This window comes from Squalius cephalus (genome assembly GCF_949319135.1).
Source record: "Squalius cephalus genome assembly, chromosome: 2".
In the NCBI taxonomy this organism is placed as follows: domain Eukaryota; kingdom Metazoa; phylum Chordata; class Actinopteri; order Cypriniformes; family Leuciscidae; genus Squalius; species Squalius cephalus.
In genome coordinates this window covers 38,146,745-38,171,903 of record NC_137123.1, presented here as the reverse complement: position 1 = coordinate 38,171,903, position 25,159 = coordinate 38,146,745, and the positions used below count along the sequence as shown (strand labels likewise).

At 39.2% G+C, this 25,159-nt stretch overlaps 1 protein-coding gene across 2 annotated transcripts; it reads right to left on the bottom strand.

The window, feature by feature from the left end:
- Positions 1-19,301: 19,301 nt before the first annotated feature.
- LOC307153440 (helix-loop-helix protein 2-like) lies at positions 19,302-22,709 on the bottom strand. 2 transcript variants are annotated; one of them, XM_079862883.1, is made up of 2 exons: positions 22,688-22,709; positions 19,302-20,919 (listed from the first exon to the last, which is right to left on the bottom strand). In XM_079862883.1, exon 2 carries the CDS (start codon positions 20,871-20,873, stop codon positions 20,505-20,507), a length of 369 nt encoding a protein of 122 aa, XP_079719009.1. In that variant the 5' UTR covers positions 20,874-20,919; positions 22,688-22,709; the 3' UTR covers positions 19,302-20,504. The 2 variants fall into 2 exon arrangements, with proteins under 2 accessions (XP_079719009.1, XP_079719008.1); XM_079862882.1 differs by lacking the exon at positions 22,688-22,709 and adding an exon at positions 22,091-22,611.
- Positions 22,710-25,159: the final 2,450 nt, after the last annotated feature.

Sequence of the window (25,159 nt, the reverse complement as noted above, 5' to 3'; positions counted from 1 at the left end):
GTATATTGCACACTCAAATCCAGACAGGACTGCTATTGTCTCTTCCTGCAACTTTATAGAAGGGCACATATCAATCATAGACTAGCAGGGGACTGCATATCCAGTACAGATTGTCACAAATTGTATAGATTGAACATCAATTCAAATTAAAATGTATGTTATAAGGTCAAAATCAAATAAATTACAATGGTGTCTTGCTACTTCTCACTTTACCTTGGTGTATCTGTTATAACTTACTGTAACTGTTGCTCTGACTGTCTGTGTCCTCCCTGGAGCTGCCACACTACTTCTCCATCCTTCCTGCTGCTGAAGTTGCTCCTTCCTCGTAGCTCAGTGGCATAAACCCTTGACATGACCCAACCACAATCTCCTATACACAGAGTGGTTTGGCTTTACCCAGAGGTGGCAGTTGGTAAAAGTCGCCCACGGACAGAGATTCCCCCGAAAGGTTTCTTGCTGCCTTTGATTTGCTGAAATCTCCAGTTTATGTAGGCAAAAAGATCCTTCATGGACCTTTTCATGAATCATGGACACTTCATCAATGATGAGAATCTTCACGTCGCGTAGTCTTGCTCGTACTTCATCTAGGGCATTTCCAAGTCCTTGATATGGTGGCTTCAGATTCCTTGGAAGTTTTAAAAGGGAATGAAGTGTTTTACTGGAAATATTGAACGCTGCCGTTCTAGTAAACACACTCAAGAGTACCGTAGGCACGGAGAGATCCCCTTCCTCCTGTAGTCGAGGCAGTTGTTGCAGAATCTTGGTCGCTTCCATTTGTATGCACTTGATGATGTGTGATTTGCCACAACCAGTACCACCTGACACGAAGTAGAAAAACTGTTCTGGATTATGACCCCACACACGCTTCTGACACCACTGGCAGACAGTGTAGAATATGGCTGCCTGCATCTCATTTAGACTTCTTTACAACTTTCTAACAAATTCAACACTCATCTGCGGTGCCTCTATTAGTGGCAAAACTCTGTCTCCATGTTCAAAAATCTGATATTCTGGAACATCATCTTGTTTATTCTCATCATCCGGATTGATGTCTTGCCTTTCTGCATCGTCTCTCTAAGGAAAAAATTGATTCATTCATTGCTATAGAAGAGAAAGAATTCGTTAAACTCGTTAAATCATCTAAATTGACAACAAGTATGTTCGACCCTATACCAACTAAGCTACTGAAAGAGATGCTTCCAGAGGTCATAGATCCTCTTCTTAATATTATTAATTCATCTTTGTCATTAGGATACTTACCAAAAACTTTTAAGCTGGCTATGATTAAACCGCTTGTTAAAAAAACGCAACTTGATCGTACAGAATTAGTCAATTACAGGCCGATCTCGAATCTACCTTTTCTGTCAAAGATACTATAAAGGGCGGTATCCTCACAACTATGTTCCTTTTTAGAAAGAAATGATATCTGCGAGGATTTTCAGTCAGGATTTAGACCATACCATAGTACTGAGACTGCTCTCATTAGAGTTACAAATGATTTGCTCTTATCATCCGTTCGTGGTTGTATCTCTCTATTAGTGTTACTCGATCTTAGTGCTGCATTTGATACCATTGACCATAACATTCTTTTAAATAGACTCGAAAATTATGTTGGCATTAGTGGAATTGTATTAGCATGGTTTAAATCATACTTATCTGACCGTTATCAGTTTGTAGCATTAAATGAAGAGATGTCTCATCGATCACAAGTTCAGTATGGCGTACCACAAGGCTCAGTACTAGGACCGTTGCTGTTCACTCTGTACATGCCACCCTTGGGAGATATCATTAGGAAGCATGCAATTAGTTTTCACTGTTATGCTGATGATACTCAGCTCTATATTTCTTCACGCCCTGACGAAACTTACCAATTCACAAAATTAACGGAATGCATAGGTGATATAAAAAATTGATGACTAGTAATTTCCTACTACTTAAGAGTAGGTGTATAAGGACACTGCTGGCTGATACGCCTAGGACCGCCTATCACCGTGCACCCAAACTGATATAGGGGACGGTCTGAAAAGGAGGAGGAGGCAGGTGTGAGAGCAGAATGAGCGCGCCAGTACTCAGTTGCTGCAGCTACTAGTTTTTTTTGTAAAATGTTTCTCTGGGGTGGTAAAGAAAAAGAAAGCATCACTACTGGAAAAAGGGACTGCATATAAGTTAAACGCCGCATGTAGTGTGGGGAAAGCGAGCGCGTTACCAAACTGAGGACGCGTCAACATAGTCTTCACAGACGGCTGGCTGGACTTATTCACCGGAGTTGGTGAGATCGATTGGTTTTGTTCTTTCTCCTATTTGCGTGGTATAACAGCAAACCAACGATCGCATTTTTTCCTTTTGTGTGTGGATTATTTGTTTGCTACGTCATGGGACAATTTACCGGCATCGGCCTTGGATTATTATACAAACTCTCGCAGGAGTCCTGATAAAGGACAGGATATCTTTCGTTTAGTTTGGACTTTTAGGGTGTTTCCGGGACTAAAAGGAAAAAAAAGGACATTGAATTGATTTGGGGTTGTGTGGGTCATTTAATGTGTAAAAGTATAAAGCGCTGCACTGTGAGCAAATACTGGGTTTATTGTTTGGTGTGTGTTTTCCTTTGATGCTGGTAGACCGAAGATACTGTTTGTCAATGTTATAGTTTGTTATTGTTAATCTGGTCAAATCTTTCAAAAGAACCCCTTTGTGCGTTATAGTTAACACAGCCTAAGTGAAAAGGGAAGTGTTACAAATACAGTGCAGTCGCCCTGTCCCATGTGCAGAAAAACACCCCCAAAGCATGATGCTACCACCCCCATGCTTCACAGTAGGGATGGTGTTCTTGGGATGGTACTCATCATTCTTCTTCCTCCAAACACGTTTAGTGGAATTATGACCAAAAAGTTCTATTTTGGTCTCATCTGACCACATGACTTTCTCCCATGACTCCTCTGGATCATCCAAATGGTCATTGGCAAACTTAAGACAGGCCTTGACATGTGCTGGTTTAAGCAGGGGAACCTTCCGTGCCATGCATGATTTCAAACCATGACGTCTTAGTGTATTACCAACAGTAACCTTGGAAACGGTGGTCCCAGCTCTTTTCAGGTCATTGACCAGCTCCTCCCGTGTAATTCTGGGCTGATTTCTCACCTTTCTTAGGATCATTGAGACCCCACGAGGTGAGATCTTGCATGGAGCCCCAGTCCGAGGGAGATTGACAGTCATGTTTAGCTTCTTCCATTTTCTAATGATTGCTCCAACAGTGGACCTTTTTTCACCAAGCTGCTTGGCAATTTCCCCGTAGCCCTTTCCAGCCTTGTGGAGGTGTACAATTTTGTCTCTAGTGTCTTTGGACAGCTCTTTGGTCTTGGCCATGTTAGTAGTTGGATTCTTACTGATTGTATGGGGTGGACAGGTGTCTTTATGCAGCTAACGACCTCAAACAGGTGCATCTAATTTAGGATAATAAATGGAGTGGAGGTGGACATTTTAAAGGCAGACTAACAGGTCTTTGAGGGTCAGAATTCTAGCTGATAGACAGGTGTTCAAATACTTATTTGCAGCTGTATCATACAAATAAATAGATAAAAAATCATATATTGTGATTTCTGGATTTTTTTTTTAGATTATGTCTCTCACAGTGGACATGCACCTACGATGACAATTTCAGACCCCTCCATGATTTCCAAGTGGGAGGACTTGCAAAATAGCAGGGTGTTCAAATACTTATTTTCCTCACTGTATTAGCTGGAGCCCTTAATGACATCCATACTGAATACAACATTTGCGAAAAGATATCAGAACCACTACTGACAATGCTTCAAATTTCATCAAGGCCTTCAGGGTTTATGGTGGGGGGGATGTGAGTGACAGTGAGAATGCTGAAGATCTGGAAGAGGAGACACAAGGTGTCATGGATGAAGAGATGGTGTATATCAGCTCCCAAAGCATCACCGTTGTTCATGTCATCTTCTGAACTTGATCTCAACAGTAGATGCCGCAAAAGCCAACTCAAATCAGGTCTACAAAAAAATGTCACGTGCAGCATTTGCAAAGTGTATGGCAATGTGGAACAAGAGTGCTCGCCCCACCACAGCTGCAGAGGTGATTGAAAGGGAGTGCAAGCTCCAATTTGTTCGCCCACATGACACTAGGTGGAACTCCCTCTTTCTTTCAGTGGAACGATTGCTAAGAATCATCCAAGACAGTGGAAACGGAGCCATCAGAGTAATTGTTATGCTGCCAAACACATTGTCTTGCATAAACATATACAAATTGCAGTTATCTTCCAACATTTGCTTATGCAATATTAACTAATGTAATATTTAGTAACATTAGCCATCTGTGTGTGTTCAAGTTCAAGTTCAAGTCTTTATTTTGCCAAAACGATGCAAATCGCCTGGAATTCATTTTGGTGATTTGGCTCACACAAGACAATACAAGAAAATATTGGACAAGAATGACAACACATCATCAGACATGCCATATACAATAAAAACAGAAAATCTAAAATAAGATACAGATAAATGAATTTAATAAATAATCAGACAGATCAGACAAAGTGCTTGTGCATTTAGTCACCCTGAGGAGGAGGACGTAACTGTGTAAGCAGAGCAGATAAGGATTGTTGGTGTGAATTGAAGACCCTCACAGCCTGCGGGTAAAAGTGCTATTTGAAAAACGGGTGGTTCTGGATCTAATACTTCCTAGCCTTCTGCCTAATGGTAGAGGGGTGAAAAGAGGATTAGCAGGGTGTGATGAGTTTTTGAGTATTTTCAGTCCAGTTTTAAGTAAACAGGTGTTGTAAATGTCACAGATCTTAGGGAGGTCCAGCTCCATTATTCTTGATGCTGTCCTAACTACCCTATTCAGTGCAGACTTATCATCCGCTGAGCAGTTACCCCACCATACAGTAATGGAGAAAGTAAGAGTGCTCTCTATCACAGCCCTGTAGAAGTGGAGCATTGCAACCTTGGACACTTTAAATTTTCTGAGTTGTCTTAAAAAGAAGAGTCGCTGGTGAGCTTTTTTTAACTATCTGGCTAACATTGATGTTCCATTTAAGACTGGAGGATATGATGGTCCCAAGGAACCTGAAGCTTTCCACCCAATCTATAGTTTTGTCCTTGATGGCCAGGGGCTGGAGCGACTTACAAGTTTTGCTCCTAAAATCGACAACCATCTCCTTGGTTTTGGAGATGTTGAGGGACAAGTTGTTAATTGAGCACCACTCAACCAGCAAGGACACTTCTGTTTTGTAAGCCGATTCATCATCATTGGTGATGAGGCCCACCACAGTGGTATCATCTGCAAATTTAAAAATCTTGACTGAATCATGGTGAGAAAAACAGTCACTGGTATAAAATGAGTACAAGAGGGGAGACAGAACACACCCCTGGGGGGCGCCAATGCTGGTGGACATTGATTTTGACAAGAGGTTATTAACCCTAACCACTTGAGATCTATCCGTTAAAAAGTCAAGGATCCACTTACATATGGACTCATTAACACTCAACCCCAGGAGTTTGTCACACAATCTCCTTGGTATAATATTATTAAAATCAGAACTAAAATCAAGAAACATTTAATGATGTTTTATTAACAAGGTTCGGGAGGAGCAGGTGCAGATAATTAACCCAATTAGCACAAGTGGAGATCAATCAGTAATCAACTCAGAACAATATAAATAACAGCAGAACCCACCTCTGTTCCTTGACAGTTTATTCAGCATATCTGTTCACACTTTGTGCTATCATGTCGCAACTCCAGCTCTTCCCATCTGACGACGAGTCTAACTTCTCCCCGGATCATCAGCCGCAATCTGCCGATCCTAGGACCACTCCTTCTCTGCCCGACATCACAACTGAGCCTGCTCGAACAGCCACACACTCGCCTAGACGCCGAGGCCAGCCCTCGCTTCCACCAGCGAGACTTCAAAATTCCTCCCCGGCGTCTTCCTATCGTTCGGCCGTCCCAACAATTCCACCTATTAGGAAGTGGACAGTCATAGGATTGAGGCAAGCGCTGATAAATTCGAATGTTCAGTTTTCGTGAAGGATGAATAAAGCGGAACTGTATGCACTCTATGTACCCTTGCAATCAGCCAACCTCTCTCCAAAGTCCACGCTAGGGCTGTCGCGGTGAAGGAATTTCCCTTGCGGTAATTTTGAGTGGCTCAATAGCGCGGTATGCGGTATTATCGCCATTTATTTATTTAGATACATTTATATTTATTTGTTGCTATAAATAGGTTTTACCATGTGGTCAGCATGCACAAAAACGAGTAGCCTACATTTTCAGTAACCAATGTAACCGAAACTAAACAGCGTCTCTGCGCATTGAAAGACTGTCAATCAGAGCGCATTACATTGTTACGGCAATGGACTGTCTTTGAGTGAATAGTCTTCCAGATACTGTTCGTTGCTCAGACTCGCTCTCCCAGTTTAAAACTAGATTAAAGACGCATCTCTTCAGCCAGGCATTCATATAATACTTTTAATCTTACAGTTAAATCCGACCTCTAGTTCATAGACGCCAGAGGAGAACTGGCCCCCGACTGAGCCTGGGTTCTCCCAAGGTTTTTTTTTTTCTCCATCAGGTGACCTGATGGCGCTTTTCACAATACTATTGATCAGCATTACCAAACGTGGACGTTTTCCACTAGAAACAAACATTGATGTATTATTTTAATTTAATACTGTGAAGCTGCTTTGATACAATCTGTATTGTGAAAAGCGCTATATAAATAAACTTGAAATGAAATGAAAATGAAAATGAATCATTAAACCGTTCATTTAACGAACACGTTCAAAAACGCTGATTCTTTAAAAGATAGTAGTGAAACAAGTTGTTAAGCTCCACTTTTCAAGGCTGAGCTGACCAGCAATGCGTCGCATGGGTAACGCTGAAGCTGACGCTTAAATGGCATTGATTCAATGCGTGACTCGCTGCTTTTTGATTCCCGCGGCTTCCTCGCGCTGTGGAATGCTGACCAGCGCTGTCGCTGATGCCATTCACGGTAAATCCCCTTAAAGGTTAAGAGGATGACACGACAAATATTTCGCTTTCCTTGGACATGGAAAGCTTTTCACGAATATGACTTGACTTGACCTCAAAGACAGACGCAGGTAATCGCACGCGCTCAGTCGATCTCTCTCATTTACTGTCTGTAAGTCTTAAGAGCAAATCAATGAAGCCTCTGTACAAAATCACCATGATAAAAACAGTCTTGTTATCATTATTAACTTATTTAACATTCAATGCACAAGCACAAAGTTCAAAACAAGAAGGGTATAGCCTTATGAAAAAAAAAAAAAAAAGAAAACATGCGAATATCGCGGTTGCTACGGTTACTTGCATTCCTCTGCGGTTGGCTTCTCAGTAGCGCGGTTCTACAATTTTGCGGTTATCGTGACAGCCCTAGTCCACGCTGGCCCCCAAAGTGGCCAATAGGCAAAGTAAAGCCCTCAAAGCTCAGGATTCACCTCGCTCTACAACACTATGATCTCACCGCACCAAATCCAGCTCGCTTCCAGCATCAGGCCACAGCGGCAGGCCTTCAGCGAGCTTGGGCCGCGCCCCAGTTTCCTCCACTGTCAAACCTCACCAGCAGGCTGCAGCGCCGGATGCAGCCAGGCCCGCCGGCCCTCCCTCAGCATATCAGTCTGTTGCTCCCACTGCTTCTTTTTCTTTTTAGTGGGCTTCAGCACCTGTTCCAGACACTAGCGTGAGGCTGCTTCCGCTAGCAATGGAGGCCCAATCATTTCAACCTTTTTTCGCGACAGCTACTAACCCCTCCCCTTTTCAGTGGCCTGCAGCTGCAGCAGCTCAAGCAAGCGTGAGGCCACCTCCGCTTCTCATTTTCAACCTTCTTTTCCTTCTCACACTTCTTTTAATCTACCTCCCCAAGCCCCAGAGGCCGATTCAAGGGTGAGGCTGCCTCCGCTGTCAATCGCAGCCCCGGCTTTGGTCCTTTCCAGCTCGCTTCCCCTGGCAAAATCTCAGCACTCTCTCTTTACAGCAACTCAGATGCCCGTCCTATCGAATGCAGCCGCGGCGGAGCCGCCCCCAGTGTCTCAAAACATCCGAGCTCAGATTCCGTCAGGTGCGGACATAGATCTTTCATCTCTTCTCTCTCTGCTACCCATTTCTGAAGCAAACCGCCAAATAGACGTTGGGGATTTTTCTGTCACTTTAAAAAACCCAAATTCACATTCATCACGTTTACTTTCTTTTTCAGAGTTTACTATTGCTCTCAGCTGTTTCTCAGAAGTAATCTGCTCAGCTTTCCCCCATAGGCGGCGTGAATTGAACGATTATCCGTCAATTATAGCCGAACTTGCGCTGATCTATGGAGGAGGGCACTTCTACACCTAACACAAGCTCTTCTCTGCCAAGTGCTCTGTCCGGGTCGCCCAGTGGAACCAATGCCCTCACTGGGGGGCACTCGACCCAGATCTGCACAGCAGGGTTTTCCTAGGTTGCAGGAACATTTCATGCGCGGTATGCAGGTCAGTAGCACATTCAACCATGTCATGCCCTCCGCACAGGCTACCAGCCCCTCAAAACAGCCCGCACACTCGACGTCATGTTTTTTCTTGCCTTTTTTGGTTTTCTTAGATGCTCGGAACTCGCTATCACTTCCAAATTCGACCCAAGAGTCCACCCCACCATCTCAGACTTATCAGTACTGGATAGCGAAACCATCTCATATTTGATTAAGCAAAGCAAAACATACCAAACCAAAAAAGGCCATTTCATCTACATCTTCAACACTCTCATCGCCAATCCAACCATACCAATCCGTTTGGGCTTTTCTTCAATGAAGAAGCTCTCAGGCTCAATCCCCTCTTGATCCCCTATTCATAGATGATTCCAACAAACCTGTGACACGCTTTTGGTTCCAGAAACACCTCAAATCCGTTCTCCAACAGTCAGGCATCCCAGCAAAAATGTTCTCCAGTCACTCTTTCTGCATCGGGGCAGCAACCTCAGCAGCCAAAAAAGGCCTCTCCCAGCAGCAGATCCAAGCTCTCGGAAGATGGTCCTCAGATGCGTTCCAAAGCTACATCAGGACCAACCGGTTCCACATTAAAAAAGCCCACCAAACTCTCGTCGATAAAAACCCTCCAGGTCGTCTACCCGAAGTCTTCTTTCTCCATCCAGCGAGCATTGATCTCCCAGCGGACTTAGCATGCATTTATGTTTCCTCTTTCTTCGTCCAGTAACCATTGGTCTCCCAGCGGACGCAGCAAGAACTCTCCTGTAGAGAACTTATGTTTCCTTTTTTCTCCATTCAGCGAGCATTGGTCTCCCAGCGAACGTAGCACGCATCTAGGGCTACTCTTTCCCTGTCCAGCGAGCATTGGTCTCCCAGCGGACATAGCATGCATCCGTTTTCTCTTTTTCCGTCCATCGAGCATTGGTCTCCCAGCGGACGTAGCATGCATTTAGGTCTCCTCTTTCTCTGTCCAGCGAGCATTGGTCTCCCAGCGGACGTAGCATGCATCTAGGCTTCCCCTTTCTCCGTCCAGCGAGTATTGGTCTCCCAGCGAACGTAGCATGCATCTAGGCTTCTCCTTTCTCTGTCCAGCGAGCATTGGTCTCCCAGTGGACGTAGCATGCATCTAGGCTTCTCCTTTCTCTGTCCAGCGAGCATTGGTCTCCCAGCGGACGTAGCATGCATTTAGGTCTCCTCTTTCTCTGTCCAGCGAGCATTGGTCTCCCAGCGGATGTAGCATGCATCTAGGCTTCTCCTTTCTCTGTCCAGCGAGCATTGGTCTCCCAGCGGACGTAGCATGCATCTAGGCTTCTCCTTTCTCTGTCCAGGGAGCATTGGTCTCCCAGCGGACGTAGCATGCATCTAGGCTTCTCCTTTCTCTGTCCATCGAGCATTGGTCTCCCAGCGGACATAACATGCATCTGTTTTCTCTTTGTCCATTTAGCGAGCATTTGTCTCCCAGCAGATGTAGCATTAATCTATGTTTCCTCTCTCCCTTCCAGCAGATACATAGAACCCACCAGCCCGACGCCGTGAGCTGCTCCTGTCGTTGTTCCAAAATTACGTCTGTTCCCCACTCGTGAGCCAGCAGACCCTCCGGGTCAAGCAACCAGGCTTATTCTCAAATCGCCAGCCCGCCAAATTTTTGCATTTTGGGGGGCTCTTTAGTCTGGCGGCTGTCCTTTGCTCTTTTTGCTTTTTTGGGGGAGTACTCTGGGTTCGGGCAGAAATTGCGAGCACGGAGCCCTCCACCCAGACAGCACGCCAAATACGCATAACCTTTACCGTAATAATTATATGTAGATGTGAACTCGTGAAATGATGTTTTATTAACAAGGTTCGGGAGGAGCAGGTGCAGATAATTAACCCAATTAGCACAAGTGGAGATCAGGCAGTAATCAACTCAGAACAATATAAATAACAGCAGAACCCACCTCTGTTCCTTGACAGTTTATTCAGCATCCCACCTCCACCCCATCTCCTCACTTTTAGTTCCATCTCCTCACTTCTAGTTCCATCTACTCTTACCAACGGGGGGAGTACTCTGGGTTCGGGGCAGAAATTCCGAGCTCGGAGCCCTCGACCCGGACAGCACGCCAAATACGCATAACCTTTACCGTAATAATTATATGTAGATGTGAACTTGTGAATTATTATTATTATTATTATCAATGTTGAAAACAGTTTTTCAGAAAGAAAAATATCAGGATTCTTTGATGAATAGAAAGTTCAAAAGATCAGAATTTACCTGAAATAGAAAAAGCTTTTGTAACATTATAAATGTCTTTACTGTCACTTTACACACACACACACACACACACACACACACACACACACACGTACACTAGGGTGGCCCTTAAATGTACGAAAAATTTTTTTTTTCGTTTTTCTGCAGCCTGACCCGCTAGATTTGTTCCATTTATGCTAAAAACACCCCAGAAAAAAAATGGGGCAAAAATATTAATATCTAGAGGTAGCTCAAGCACATCAAAGTTTGCTGTTTTTGTAGGCAATTCTACAAGTCAGCAAAATTCTTCATTCTAAAACGTTTAGCATTGAGCATTGTATTCAATACTACACACAGTTTGCAGAATGCATCAGATCACATAGCCTATTACTTGATCACAGTTCAATGTGAGTACTTTATTAATTATTTAACCAAATATATCTTACACAACATACATTTGACTATTGTAAGATAACTGATGATACGCATCTTTTCACATTTAGTCCAGGCAAAGTAACTAATTTTGGAGCCAAAAATAGAACTAATTGTAAAATAATTTTTTGCAGCTTAGATCATTTCTATGAGGTGTCCAGAACAACATACTAAAAGTCCTAAGAAATCCTAGTTGAGGAAATATGTTAAATTCTCATCAATCTGAGATGTGTGCCAAGGGCCAGACAACAATACACGCCAATGGGGTTATTTTTTTCCTTTACTCCTATCAAAATGAAACTTTACACAATGAAAGTACCCATGAAGAGTCAAATTTTTTGTATTACAAGTTTCTTTGAAAATGAATTTGAATATGCAAATGAGCTATACACTAATCGAATATAGGCTACCCAAAATACACCCGCATAGGCTTAATTTTTTCCTTTACTTCTACCACAATAAAACTTTACACAGTGAAAGTATACATGAAAAGTAACATTTTTGTTTTACAAGTTTCTTTGAAAAAATCTATTTTAAAAATGCAAATGAGCTCAACACTAAGCCCAATTGACTTATGGCCAAGAAACCATAAAGTCACAAGTAGAAAAAACAGGGGCCAAATAACTAACACATTCATGTCCATTCAGAAAGTTAACCTATGAATAAACACAATACATTTGAAGTCACTTGCCACACTTACCTGGGTCACTTGCCACAAAAAGACTTATATTGACCTTAAGAATTGATTGCACAATCTTGCCTCCAGTTGCTTTCTAAATTTTTTTTTTTTTTTTTTTTTTTTTTTTTTTGCGAACAAGCCTTACCTAATGACATTCCCCCACAGATAACATCAGAAGAAAGTCAGAATAGCCATCTTAGTCATTAGTAACGTGGTGAGATTAAATTTTGGGCTGGTAGATTTACAAATGATTGGTATTGTTGGTAAGGGACCGTTCGGTATTTATGGAAGGGGCCACCGGAGGAAAATAGGGGAGGGTCATGTCTTTTTATTCTTTGTTGAGGGGAGGGTCATCCAACTTTTTTTAGTCTAGGGGGAGGGTCACCCAACTTTTATATTCATTAAAACAGCAACATTTCAAAGTGGCTTGTTTTGTGCTATTTTTTTCCATTTAGCTCCATGTTGATCTCGCGTTATCAGCCCCCCTTCGATATCAGATAGGTCTGACCCAACAAAAATCCAATTTGGCGCTGTTTGACAGTGTGCGCTTCAGGTCGCGCTTAGAAAAAGTGCATCATGTCAGAACAGAATGCCAAAGAAATGTTTACCCGGCAAAGCTTTAAAGCACGAGCAAATAATGAACTTTTGTTAAGTGCACAGTGTCCTGTGAGTGTAGCCTAACTCTACCGCTGCATTAACATGTGATGTGAACGTACGTCGAGTTTAACAGTATTGGGACTGAGGCGCCAGAACTGCTGATAGAATGTGCGCTGTATACAGGGCGATACTGCATATTTTAGTTTCCATTCTTATTTTGTTTCTACGATGTGTAAGATGTAGGGCTACCACCAGCCGCGGCGCTACCATTGGGCCCGGGTGGGCATTTAGGTCCGGGCCCACCCATTTTCTATAGCCTATGGTTTTGTACATTTCTTCATTCGGATCTATTTGCGATGATCGATCCAAATTCTAAACAAACAGTTTACATGCTTCGTCCTTGTTACATTATTCATTAAGATAATAATTAATAAATGCACGCATAATTATCAGTGAACTTGATAAATGTTGCAGATATGTTTTACATGCATGCACAAACAAATGCCTTTCAACTTGTGTGTGCAAAATTCAGAATAAAATGAATGTGCAGCAATTTGTACAAATACAGAGTCTGTAGGCCTACTGTGTTGTTACCATTAAATAAGCTCATTTAGTTTAATTTTTGTTAAAATATAATAATGTTATTTTTTCATCTATGTTGATTATGAAAAGTGAACCGCACACACGAGTATACGCAATATCGAGAGACATGGAGCGGGGTCAGACATGATTTTGACCACTTAATTAAGTTTTGTTTTGCAGAAAACGATTTTTTTAAGTGAATTTCGTTTTGTATAAATTGTATCTTAATTTTAATATATTTTTTTTTATCAACCAATTGCCAAATACCAAATATAGCAGACAACACAATCATAGAGGCGCCCGCGTGGTCACTTGCACTGCTCGTAAACAGGAGCGCATCTCATCCTAACTTAACGAAACTCAGCATATGCCTCACATACATGAAATATATCTTAAGAAAGCTTGAAATGTCTTTTTAACAATTTAAAACGAAAAGAAATAGGCTACTCTCTGGTTATGTAATGATGTGCATTTCTCTCTATAGGCGTGTTCACTACTACGGAGATGGCGATCGTCAACTTCATCTTTACAGCTGTTGTTGCTGTTAATAAACTAAAAATAATAGGCTTATAATTTTATTAAACAATAAATTAAATGAAATTTTTATTGTCCTGTTTATCAATATTGTGTGTGTGTGTGTGTGTGTGTGTCGAAATAATTTGTCCGCAGCTGCTCAAAAAAAAAAAGAAAAAAAAAAAAAAAGAAGAAAACAGTCAAAAACCCCACTGTCAGTGTTTTGTAAGGAACAGGCAAATATGTTCAATATAGCAGGAGACATTTTAATTGTTTACTAATAAAACAGTTATTTTTTATGTCAGTGTCGGCTAGACAGAAGAAGTTGACGACTCGCGATCTTCGCAGCGCTACCACATCTTTAAATCACTATTAGTAGGCTATTATTTAAGTTAACAAAAAATACATAGACCTACACCACAAAAACTAGTTGAGGATAAATTCGTTAAAATTGGGCGATTCCAGTGAATGGACGTGACATTTGCAGTCAAAACTTAAAATAAAAATTCGCAGAAAAAGCATTTATTTGAAACGTCTGAAAGGAGTCAAGACATTAGAAAAATATCAGTCTACACATGCGTTTTATATTTAATATGAGGGAAATACACATGTGACGTGACACAAAAAAATCTTTAACTTTTAGGTGGCAAAATATTTTTTAGTAATTCTATAAATTACACTGTGCAAACCAAAATATATATACCCACCGGATGAATAAAGATCGGCCTCCACAGAAAATTAAATTTTATATTATTTTTATTTTATTTTTCGTGTTTGCATTGATGTAAAAAAAAAAAAAAATGTTACGGACGTGACAGTTCTCCATTACGCACGGATATGACTGCTCTGAAGCGACTTTAAAAATTGCACAGAGACCTCAAACAGAAAGCACAAAGCCTTTCTTTAAAGTGAATTTCGTTTTTTTATTAATTTTATCTTAATTTTAATCAATGTTTCATCTGGATTTAATAAATAAGAAGTAGTCTAAATATAGTAGAAAATAGATAATCATGACACGGAGGCGCGGGCGAGTGAACTGGACTCTTGTCTCATAAATGAACCGAAACTCAGCGTAAGGTATGCTACTTGCCTCACAGACCTGAGAAATATATAGAAAGCTTGAAATGTCTACTTTTAAACATGCAGAACAATTCAAAACGAAGGAAAACAGACTGCTTTCTCCTTATGAAATGTGCATTTCTCTCTGGCGCGTTCTGAGAAGATCGCGACGCATCGTCAACTTCATCTTTGCAGTAGACACAGAAAACACTTGTTTATTAAAAACAATTAAAATGTCTAGCTATATATGACATATTAATAATCATTACTTTTGCCGGTTCTTTGTGACAGCTTTTAGATGCTTTATTCGCAACGCAACCCACATGTTGAACGAGTCACACCGCATCAGCACCGAAAACATGATTTTTTTTTTTCAAATCTAAAATAAAAAATCGTGATACGAACCGAATCGTAGGTTTGGTCTATCGTTACAGCCCTAGTAAGATGAGAAAGCAAGAGTTTATGGTTTAAAAAACAAACAAACAATGGCTATCTGAACATCTTTGCCAAGCGCAAACCAGTACAGAATTAGGCTAATCAATAAATTATCGGGGAGGGTCATGCCTTTTTTCACAATCATTTTGGAGGGTCATAGAAAAATTTATTGCTGGCGAAGGGAGGGTCATGTCTTTTTTGACAACAGATCTCAAAACTCCTCCGGTGGCCCCTTAAATAAATAACGAACAGTCCCTAAGATTACAAGATTACAGGCAGAAGTCATTCTTACCAACTAAACGATTCACTCTCACACAGAAGACAGATGAAAAACCAGATAGACACACTTTCCAGACATTACAGCTCTTTAAAATAATTTTGCCAGACACCAAAACTGCTTCTCTTTTTGTAGTTAGCAAGTATTTCAGACCAGGCGTTGATATGCTTCTACCTTCTTCTACCGTTTGTAAAGTAGCTTTGCATTGTTATGAGAAGCTAGCAACAGCAATATCTAGGTTAGTTAAAGAAAAAACCTAAAATCAAATAAAATAAAATAAAAAAGAAACCTCCCCATGTTGTTGTTACCTGTTGTTACTGACCCTGAAGACTATACCAGAGGGGGTTATACCCCTGGCAGGTACTACCAAGCCAGGCAGTTTTCAGGTTAGAGGCCAGTCTAAAAGCAGCATTGCCATCACCCATTGGCAGTAGGATGATTGAATGAAGATCGGGTCGATGTATTTGTCTTACATATGAATGGTGTTTCTGCCTATATGCAAATTAGGACATTCAATAAGTGTGGCACTCATGTGCATATTCAAATTCATTTCAAAAGAAACTTGTAATACAAATAAAGTTACTTTTCATGTACTTTTACTATGTAAAGTTTTATTGTCGTAAAACACTACTTTGCCTGGACTAAGTTTGCACAGTTCAAAGTCAATAGTTCAGAGTTTCTTAACACCACGCATTTCTGTGAAAGTGGCTTCGTTAGCCCGTCGTTAACACAATTTATTCTTCTGCAAGAAATGCATAGAATATATTTTGTGCAAAATAGGTGTAAATTCAGAATTGCCATTAAATAAGCAAGTATGTAATTTAAATAGTTTAGATAAAATTAGGCAAGTGGTAATTATCACAAATTGAGCGTAATAACTGATTATACAAAATTTCAACGTCATCGAGCCACCTCTAAATATTGTTCAAATGAGCTCATATTTTGCCTGAATTATTTTTTCATGTATTGGAACAACTTGAGGGGGTCAGACAATTATAAATCAAAACTTGAAAAATAAGGGCCACCTTAACGTACACACACACACACACACACACACATTATTTACTCACACACACGCAATATTGCTCTGTGTTGGCCTCTACAATAAATACAACTACAAATAGTACTAAAAGAAATACACATTAAGCATACTTTTAAAACTTCCACTTGATTTAGTGAGATAGAGCTTGCGAGGTACTATACTTACATATATGGAGTTTACTGCTCTATGTGTTAATGCATGCATGTTGTGTGTACAGATGGCCTGAGCATGAGCTTGAATAAGACAGAGACTATCCGACACTGAAGTATTGTGAGCATGTCACTCTCAATATGCGAGGTAATGAAAATAGACTGACTTCTTTTTTCTGTATTCCCTTTCTTCTCTTCTCTCATTCTCTCTCACTCTCTCTACTCTAGTGTTTTCCATCTGTTTGGAGACAAAGGGCCATGAGCCAGCTCCAGTCTGGGTCCCTGCTGGTGAAGTGGGCAAGCATAATGTGGCCATCCTGGGGGCCACATTTCAACACATGGATCTGCCTTTGTACATCACTGCTAGTGCAACACACATGTACACTTACTCTACAACACACACCTCTGATGGATATCAATGGAATGAGTGAAAAGGGGTAGGTTGAAGGTGTATTGGGAGATGGGCTTTAGGCATTGAAGATAGAACACAATTATAATGGAGGAGGATAAAAAACGCAGACACTCCCTTCTGCTTTTTAAGTGCTAAGACCTGTGGACATATGGCTGCTTCTTGTGTTTCTCTAGTCAGAAGCTTCACATAGAACAAAGTGTGAATGTGAATGTGAATGTGTGTCCTATGTATATTGTTCCATTCTGAATTCTAGAAAAGTGTACCTGAATTATGATGATGTGAGAACCACAAACAGGACAATAGTGAATAGAATTCTTGGCCGTCTGTACACTTCCTGACATATGGTCACTTGTAGGTCTTTGCCATTACATAATCCATGGTGAACAGCGAGGCAATATGGCCTTTTCTCATAAACAAACACACATGTGCCGGCTACATTCACAGTCTGTTACCCACTCAAAACAAGACTACAGTTGGCAGTTTTAGATTAGGGTATGTTTTGAGTTGCAGCATGGGCAAAAATTAACTGAATGGATAGGACATATTACCACAAATACTCTTAAAAAGTTAAAACTCATAAACAAATCTATATAAATTATCAGTGGGTGATGCATTTGTCCATGCAATATATTTGGTTTTAATTTAGAGTGTTTCGCATTTTATTCATTTAATTTGAACAATTTCAGTCAAATTTAAAACATCATTGGCAAAATTAAACCCAATCAACCCACCTGGAATAGCATTAACAACAAGTTTGACAGAAAGCTAATCACTAGTGTTTGATCTTGATTTTTTCTGGCATAATGTATTGTAAAGTATGACAACTCTCTTCATTCTTTGCTTCTGAGATTAACACAAGGATACTACATGAAAAATGAACAGGTAATCAATAAGGCTATCAATATCAATTAGTAAAATGTCAGGGGATAAAATATTTTCATTGAGGGTTGTTTCTTTCCCCAGTAAAAAATCATACTCACTGACTTGATTTGACAACTCTTGTGCATAATGGGTGCAGGGTCGCAGCGGCTTCCTCTTAAGAAATACGCTGCTCTGTTCTTTTTCCATAATTAAATTGAAACTGGTGTTATGTTTGCTAAATGACCGTAATTATTTTACAATGCACTACTACTTGTACTGTCAAATCTTTTAGAGACATCAGCCAACAATAAACAAAGTAAATTATCATCTGGAAAAAGCATGTTAAGCCTTGGATTACAAGAGATGCTCTTGTAAATCCTTTCTGGTGGTCTCAAGACATTACAAAGTTACATTAAGCACTATCATGCAATCACTGAGCCAGTGTATGAATGTGAGTGCTGTTGTGTAAGTGTAAAATGTTTTGTTATCTTCAGCAAGTGAAGAGAAAATGTGAATTAAACAGATACTATACCAATATACTTGATCAAGGAAAGTGATGCTTCTAAAACCACAGACTGTTTAGTGTTGAACAAATATAAGGGTGACAAACAGGGTGGTCAGAGCCAGAGAGAACTGAGGTTTTGAATGAGTGATATTCCAAACATATATTCCCAGTGGTTTGCTTGAGAAACCACTGTACTATACACTCTAAAAAATGTTGGGTTGTTTCACCCCATGCTTGGGTAAAATATGGACAAACCCAACTGTTGTGTTGTGGGGTGGGTGGGGGGTGGGGGGGGGGGGGGGTATTAACATGCCTAAGACTTTTGCACAGTACTGTATATATATATATATATATATATATATATATATATATATATATATATATATATATATATATATATATATAATTATTTTTATTTTTTTTTTATTTTTTGTATAAGACAATGATGTATATATTCTCAATTTATTTTTAAACATTAAAAAAAAAAATACAGATAAACCATGCTAATGGCCTAATTGCTTAAGTTTCATTGTTTAGAACACTTGTCAGTATTAAAATATGCTTTGAATTTATAATTATGGCATATTGAACTGTTATGCTACTGTTGTATGATGTAAGTATAATTCTCTCTCTCTCTCTCTCTCTCTATTTATATGGTGTATCCCCATGAAACATGGAAACGTGAGTGTGTGCATGCGTGCATATGTGTGTGTGTGTGTCTGTGTTTCCCACGGGAGGTGCCAGACGGCCAGTAATTTGGTTGTCTTGGCTCCTCTGGAGTAACACCTGCCCCCTCTCTGGGGAAACGGCCTTTCAGCCAAGAGGGAGAACAAGGAGCAAACCCCACAAATGCAAAACCCACACTCCAATGCTTAATGTGACTGACCACTCTTCATCTGTTTTCCACTGAATTTACATATCTTGGCAAATTTATTTGTATTTAATCTTATTAAATTGAACAAATAGACTATTTTATTTTAATAGATAATTGTCATTGTGATAAAAAAATCAACATGTTTTGATTGTTATTTTATTTTAAAAAGATAAACGAATAAACAACAAAATATGAAAAACAAAACAGGCTACCTTAAAATAAAAAACACTGTCACAGCGACTTTATTACAAAATATGTGCATAAAGCAATAAAGGACATGGCCCTGAAAAGTCAAGAAAGATCTTTGGATAGCAGATATGTTTTCACTAAAAAATAACTTACTATAACGTAATGTAACTTATTGTATAATTTTATGAATATAAACATCTCAGACATCAGCACATGAACACACGTGAAAGAAAATGTAAGACTTATTATGTAGTTTTTGGTCATACAACGAATTGCCAGTCTATTGTCTCATAAATTATATAGGCCTGCAAAAAGAAAAGATTTCGTTGTAATAAATTCGTTGTTCTAATTCATGACAAATGGATGAGGAAAAACAGCAGATTTATCTAACTAATTGCATCAAAAAATTAAACACTAAAGGTGCAAGTTGATGCTTAACATTTTTCTGATCATTACTGAATGACAGTCTAACACACAGTAACTTTTCTTTTAGCAACATTGCCTACAACCAACGTACATTATTCTAAACAACAATCTTTCAAAAGAAAATGTAAATGACATGAATCATATCAAAACATATTCAACAAGTATAATAAATAACAAATAAATATTTAAATACGAGTGGTTATAATCTCGATGTCATAATTCAAGTGGCACTTATACGTCATTTCCTCCTGATTGAACTATTACTAACAAGATCTACAGAGCAGCTAGAGGAGAGGGGCTGTTTCTTCCCTCACTGTTATACAGAGTGATGCAATGGGTTATCTCTGTACTTCTTTCCGTTAGAAAAAAAAAAAAAATCCATATACACATATAATAACTTAAGTTATTCAATTTGTCCCTCTCGACCTTATTGCATCATTTATTCTGTGTAGCTTAAAGCAGGGACCACAGTCTTATATGGTTCACAACTCTTTGAGCAATCACCATTTTGGTTAAAGGGTTTTTTATTTCCGCTCTAAGCTATAATATCTCATTAAATTCATTAATACCTGTCTAGTGAACACTTGGGTGGTAGCCATCTTACGTGGTTTCAATCTCTTCCAATTGCACTTATAATGTAGGTAGCGCAAAAAGCCAAAATGTCAGACCACAAACTGCGAAATTAGGATACTGTGTTGTTTGCCGAAAATAGGCCCCCGCGTGTCCTTGAAGTATGTTCATATATGGGGACCTTATGCTAAACATCCAACACATGATTTAGATATGAAATATAACAAATAGCTAGTCTCAGAATTTCAATCTTGGACAGCTTTTTGTCAGGAGGCAGGGTAGGTAACAGCTTCCTCAGTTCGGCAAAGGCAACATTGAAGGCTTCAACCCGGATTCTCTCACGGGTGGCATGGGCTGAACGGTATTTGGCTGTGGCGCGTCTGCGCCTCCTCTTTTCTTCCCTGCTGAGGGTTTGCGGGGCCAGAGACTTCATCTTGCCCTCTCCCTCCATGGGCTCATCCGTGATGCAACCAACCTTGATATCGTTCAGCATAGTTTCAGCGTCTGACTGGCTCCACGGCAGATCTGAATCAGTTTGTTCTGGACTCAACATCATTTTCAGTTTCAACCAGTTTCTTATTATTTATCAGTTTCACAAAGTCCTGAAACACAAATACATACTTAATTACAATTAGGTCAATAAAACAATAAACAAATTGTATGTTTACACAGTTTTGTGTTACTTTTTCAAGATTATTTATCTGCCTTCCCCAATGTTTTTCTCTTCTTTGCACACTCAATGGTAGCTACTTTAATAAGATATTTGCTGAAACAACAATAATATTTCCACAACAGCTCTCACAAAAATTCAATGGCCATGACACTGTAGCCTATTTGCAGAAGGTGCATAGCACATATGCTATGCATTTTAATACAAATATGTGGTACATTTTAAAACATTTTATACCACTAATAGCTATTCGAAGAAATGCACATTTCAATTTTAAGCATCTGAAATTTGATTAGTTATTTTTAAAAGAGGCCAAAATAATTATTTTATTGTTAAAATATAACAGTTTTTGCATTTCTATTTCTAATAACACACATACATCTGTTTAAAATAGATCTCGCAAATGCACAACATCTTTTGTTGTCTATTTAAATATGTTTTCAGAACCTTCCAATATAGGGCTCCAACATGAAGTACAAATATGATAATTCTGGAGTCATGTTCTAACCTACAATTTAAGTCATCCATCTGTCACACTATAACGCTTGCCGCGTACTGCCTGACAGGACAAAACGGAACCAGAATAATAAATGGTTCAAAAGGTTAACATCTGTTGTGGTAACTTTGCTTTTAGATCAACATAAATTATCGCTCACACAATTGATAATGGACTGCCACGTTAGTTGTAAAAGTTATATGCTAAATATTTACAACAATACATGTTTCATTTATTTAAATGAGTTGGTTTAGGTGTTTGCTAGTTTTTACAAAATATGCGCAGTGTGAAAAAGCAATGGAAAAATGTAATTACTGGTGTGTGATCTATATTTATACAGTGTAGGCTAACTCTAAAACGTATAACTTAAATATAAGAAAAGGTGTAAAGCAACAGTTGATAGTGCTTTTGCGCGGAACAGTTTTCAAAATAATTGTAGCTTATTCAAAATAATTGTAGTTCTAAACATTTCACTAACAAATAAATATTGAAATTACGGATTAACATATTTATAAGATATAATAAATGTTACCTATACATTTGAGATAATACAAATATAAATCTAATACGTCAGTTAAATATAATTTACACGCATAAATGAACAAACCGTGTTTTGCACTTGACAGCTCCAGAAAGAAGAACCTTGTCCTTTACAAGCTGTCCGACTCTTTACTCTATCCTCGCGTCTTTATGTAATTTCGTTCATTGAGCATCTTCCGGCCAAGTTATATTATATTTACCCATTTACTCTGAGATCCTCAAATAACAAAGTGATATATGTTCCAGTTAAAATTGAGATGCTGAGCAATTCTGCCTTTCACTGTTTTTCGTTTGTAAAAATAATGGATGATGCCTTCGATCTTGAGATAAAAATCTGGGAGTGATGCATCGTGACCCCAGACTCTAGACAATAGAGATTGCTCTGTCGATAAAATTGTAGAAAAAGTAGTGAAATGTTGCCAGTCCTCTTGAGCGAGACTGCGATTACTTGAGAATGAACTGGCGATAAAACAGCCCTTTAATCGAAAACCATCTCCGTTAAATCCTGTCTTCTCTTCTATTTCGCTAGAGCTCCGTCGCCTGATCAGGCTATAACGGATCAGGGGATGAGAGAATAGTTCTAAGTAAAAGCTGTTCAGAATGACAGAGGGTTGGAATAAATTTGTGGGGTGGTATTGTCTAACACCGCCCCTTCGCATCATACCTTCCTCTCTTGCCCATCTCCACCCATATATTCCAGGTAAAACACACAAAAAAAACAAAAACAAAAACACGTTTATCCTATATGTACCACCCACACACTCACACACGCACCCAATATAGAAATGACATATTGCAATATATTTTACAGCATTTATTAACCTTTGTTAATGTTAGTTGATAAAAATGTTCATGTTAGTTCACAGTGCATTGAATCATGATAATACACAACTGTATCAAATCATATAAATATAGTAGTAGCTAAATGTTGAGATTAACCCTAAAATTAATAAATGCTGTATATTTGTGTGTGTGTGTGTGTGTGCACTGTAAAAAAATTACTGTAAAATTTACAGCAACTTACTGGCAATTTTGGTTGCCAGTAAGCCTGTACATTTTACAAGATTGCCATAAATCATCAACTACAATTAAACTGTAAAAATATAGCACACCTGTAAAAGCAGCAAAACAAGAGCAGCTGTTAATTTACAGTTCTTTACTGTAGTCTTTACAATATGAATTAAAACCTGTGTAAACTCATTTCATGTGAGGAAACCGATTATTTTAAATTGGTCAATTGCCATTTCATATTTATACTGTGATCTTATTTCATTTGAGTCCACTAAAAAAAGATTGTTTCTAAAAAAATAAAATTAATTTAAATGAGTTTACAAAACATCAATTTAACTCAATCCTCTTGCAGATAATTGTTAGTTCACAACAGCACACATGCATGAGGTGAAGAACTTAAATTGTCTTTTAAAAAAACAGCATAACATCCGTGTTTCTTTGCTCATCCTGGACTGAAGCACAGGCTCTACTCTTCAACACAATGGTGACACAAAAAAACTCAACAGAAACGCTTTAAATCCCAACAGATCATTAAACACTAACAGATCTCCATTCTCCACTATATCATTATGTGCAAAAACACATAAAATAACACTTCATTTCAACATTTACTCTCCTGAGTAGTCATTCACATAAATATATATTCACATTTCACATTTATGTTCACATAAATACATTCACAGAGAAAATAACTTATTTTGTTCAGTAAATTTTACTTAGATTTTAAACTACAGTAAACTACTGACTTCCAGCCACAGCCTTAGATGAAATCAACTGAAGATAAAAGAAGACATTAAATCTCTCAAGATCTCAGCAAAGGAGGATTAAACAACTCCACAAACAGCATTACCAGCTTCACTTATTACGAACCAGATTGACTTTATTTCTGTCATAATCAGAAGTTTTTTTGAGAATGAACCTATAGGTTTAGATGTTGATGATTTATTGTTATCTCAGGTTTTAATTCAGTGTGTGTGTGTGTGTGTGTGTGTGTGTGTGTGTTTACTCCTATTTGACGATAGGCCTAGTTAGGCCTAGGCTACTTTAAAAACAGTGAAAGATATTACCCCTCTTATTGAGAAATGTAGAGATTCAGTAGCGAAGCAATTTTATTAATGTAAGTCGCGGGGTAGCGTTGATAAGTTTCTGTGCTCCTGAATGTTTCTGAGTGTGCGCGATCTCCGATCTGTGATATGTGCGTCTGTGTGTTTCAATGAAATCAGCGCATTAATATAGAACGGTGATTAAACTGGAACAGTGCATTAATCGGTTATTATGATTTTTCACTTTTTTAAACTACTTAACTGTAATGTTGCTGTTTGAGCATAAAAAAATCTGCAAGGTAACAAAGTTAAAGTCCTCTCCAAAGGGAAATATTTTACTTAACAGAATCCACTTTCCAAGAACTACAACGAATGGCCCGTTTGGACTACAAAGCAATTTTCCTGGACCTTATTAAGTCATAATGTTCCTCATTTAAATAATCCCCAACCATGGAATAGCCAAAAAAGCAGACGAGGCCTGGCTAAGCTGCTGCTTTGTCAAAGAGATGATGACCAGAACCACCAATACCAGCTATCAGTGATGCGCGGGTCAATGTATAAACAACCCGCACCCGACCGACGTTTTCAACTAACCCGCCCGCAACTCGGACCGCAACAAAAAGAAAGAAAATATTGTACCCGACCCGCTTCCTGACCTGCATTTTTTAAAAGTAGTAAATGCTCATCGTAGCGTCATTGGGCCATAGATGTAGGAACTAGGGGTGCAGGGGGGCTCTCCCCCAACTTTCCCAACAAAAACCCCACCCCTCTCATAAAATACATAACACTTACATTACTGAGCTATACGTTATGCGTTTAAAAGTAGCCTATTAAAATAGTACAATGGCATTGCTCAGTTCAACGTGTTGGGAAATCGGGCATTTTGTCCGCGTCAGCATTTATTCAAAATTTAATAACGCTCAACATTCAAAAGGTAAATAAGGATTTCCCACTTCTCCAACACGTCCCTCGCGAGCTACCAGTAGCTCGTGGCCTGATTGGAGGTAGCTCGCCAAGGGCCGTATCGCGTCTTTTGCGCGCTCAAGTTCGTAACCCCTCATTTACACTGCACACGTCTGCGG

Coding starts and splice junctions, on each gene's coding strand:
- LOC307153440 (XM_079862883.1), bottom strand. CDS start 20,873: ATGATGTTGAGTCCAGAACAAACTGATTCAGATCTGCCGTGGAGCCAG.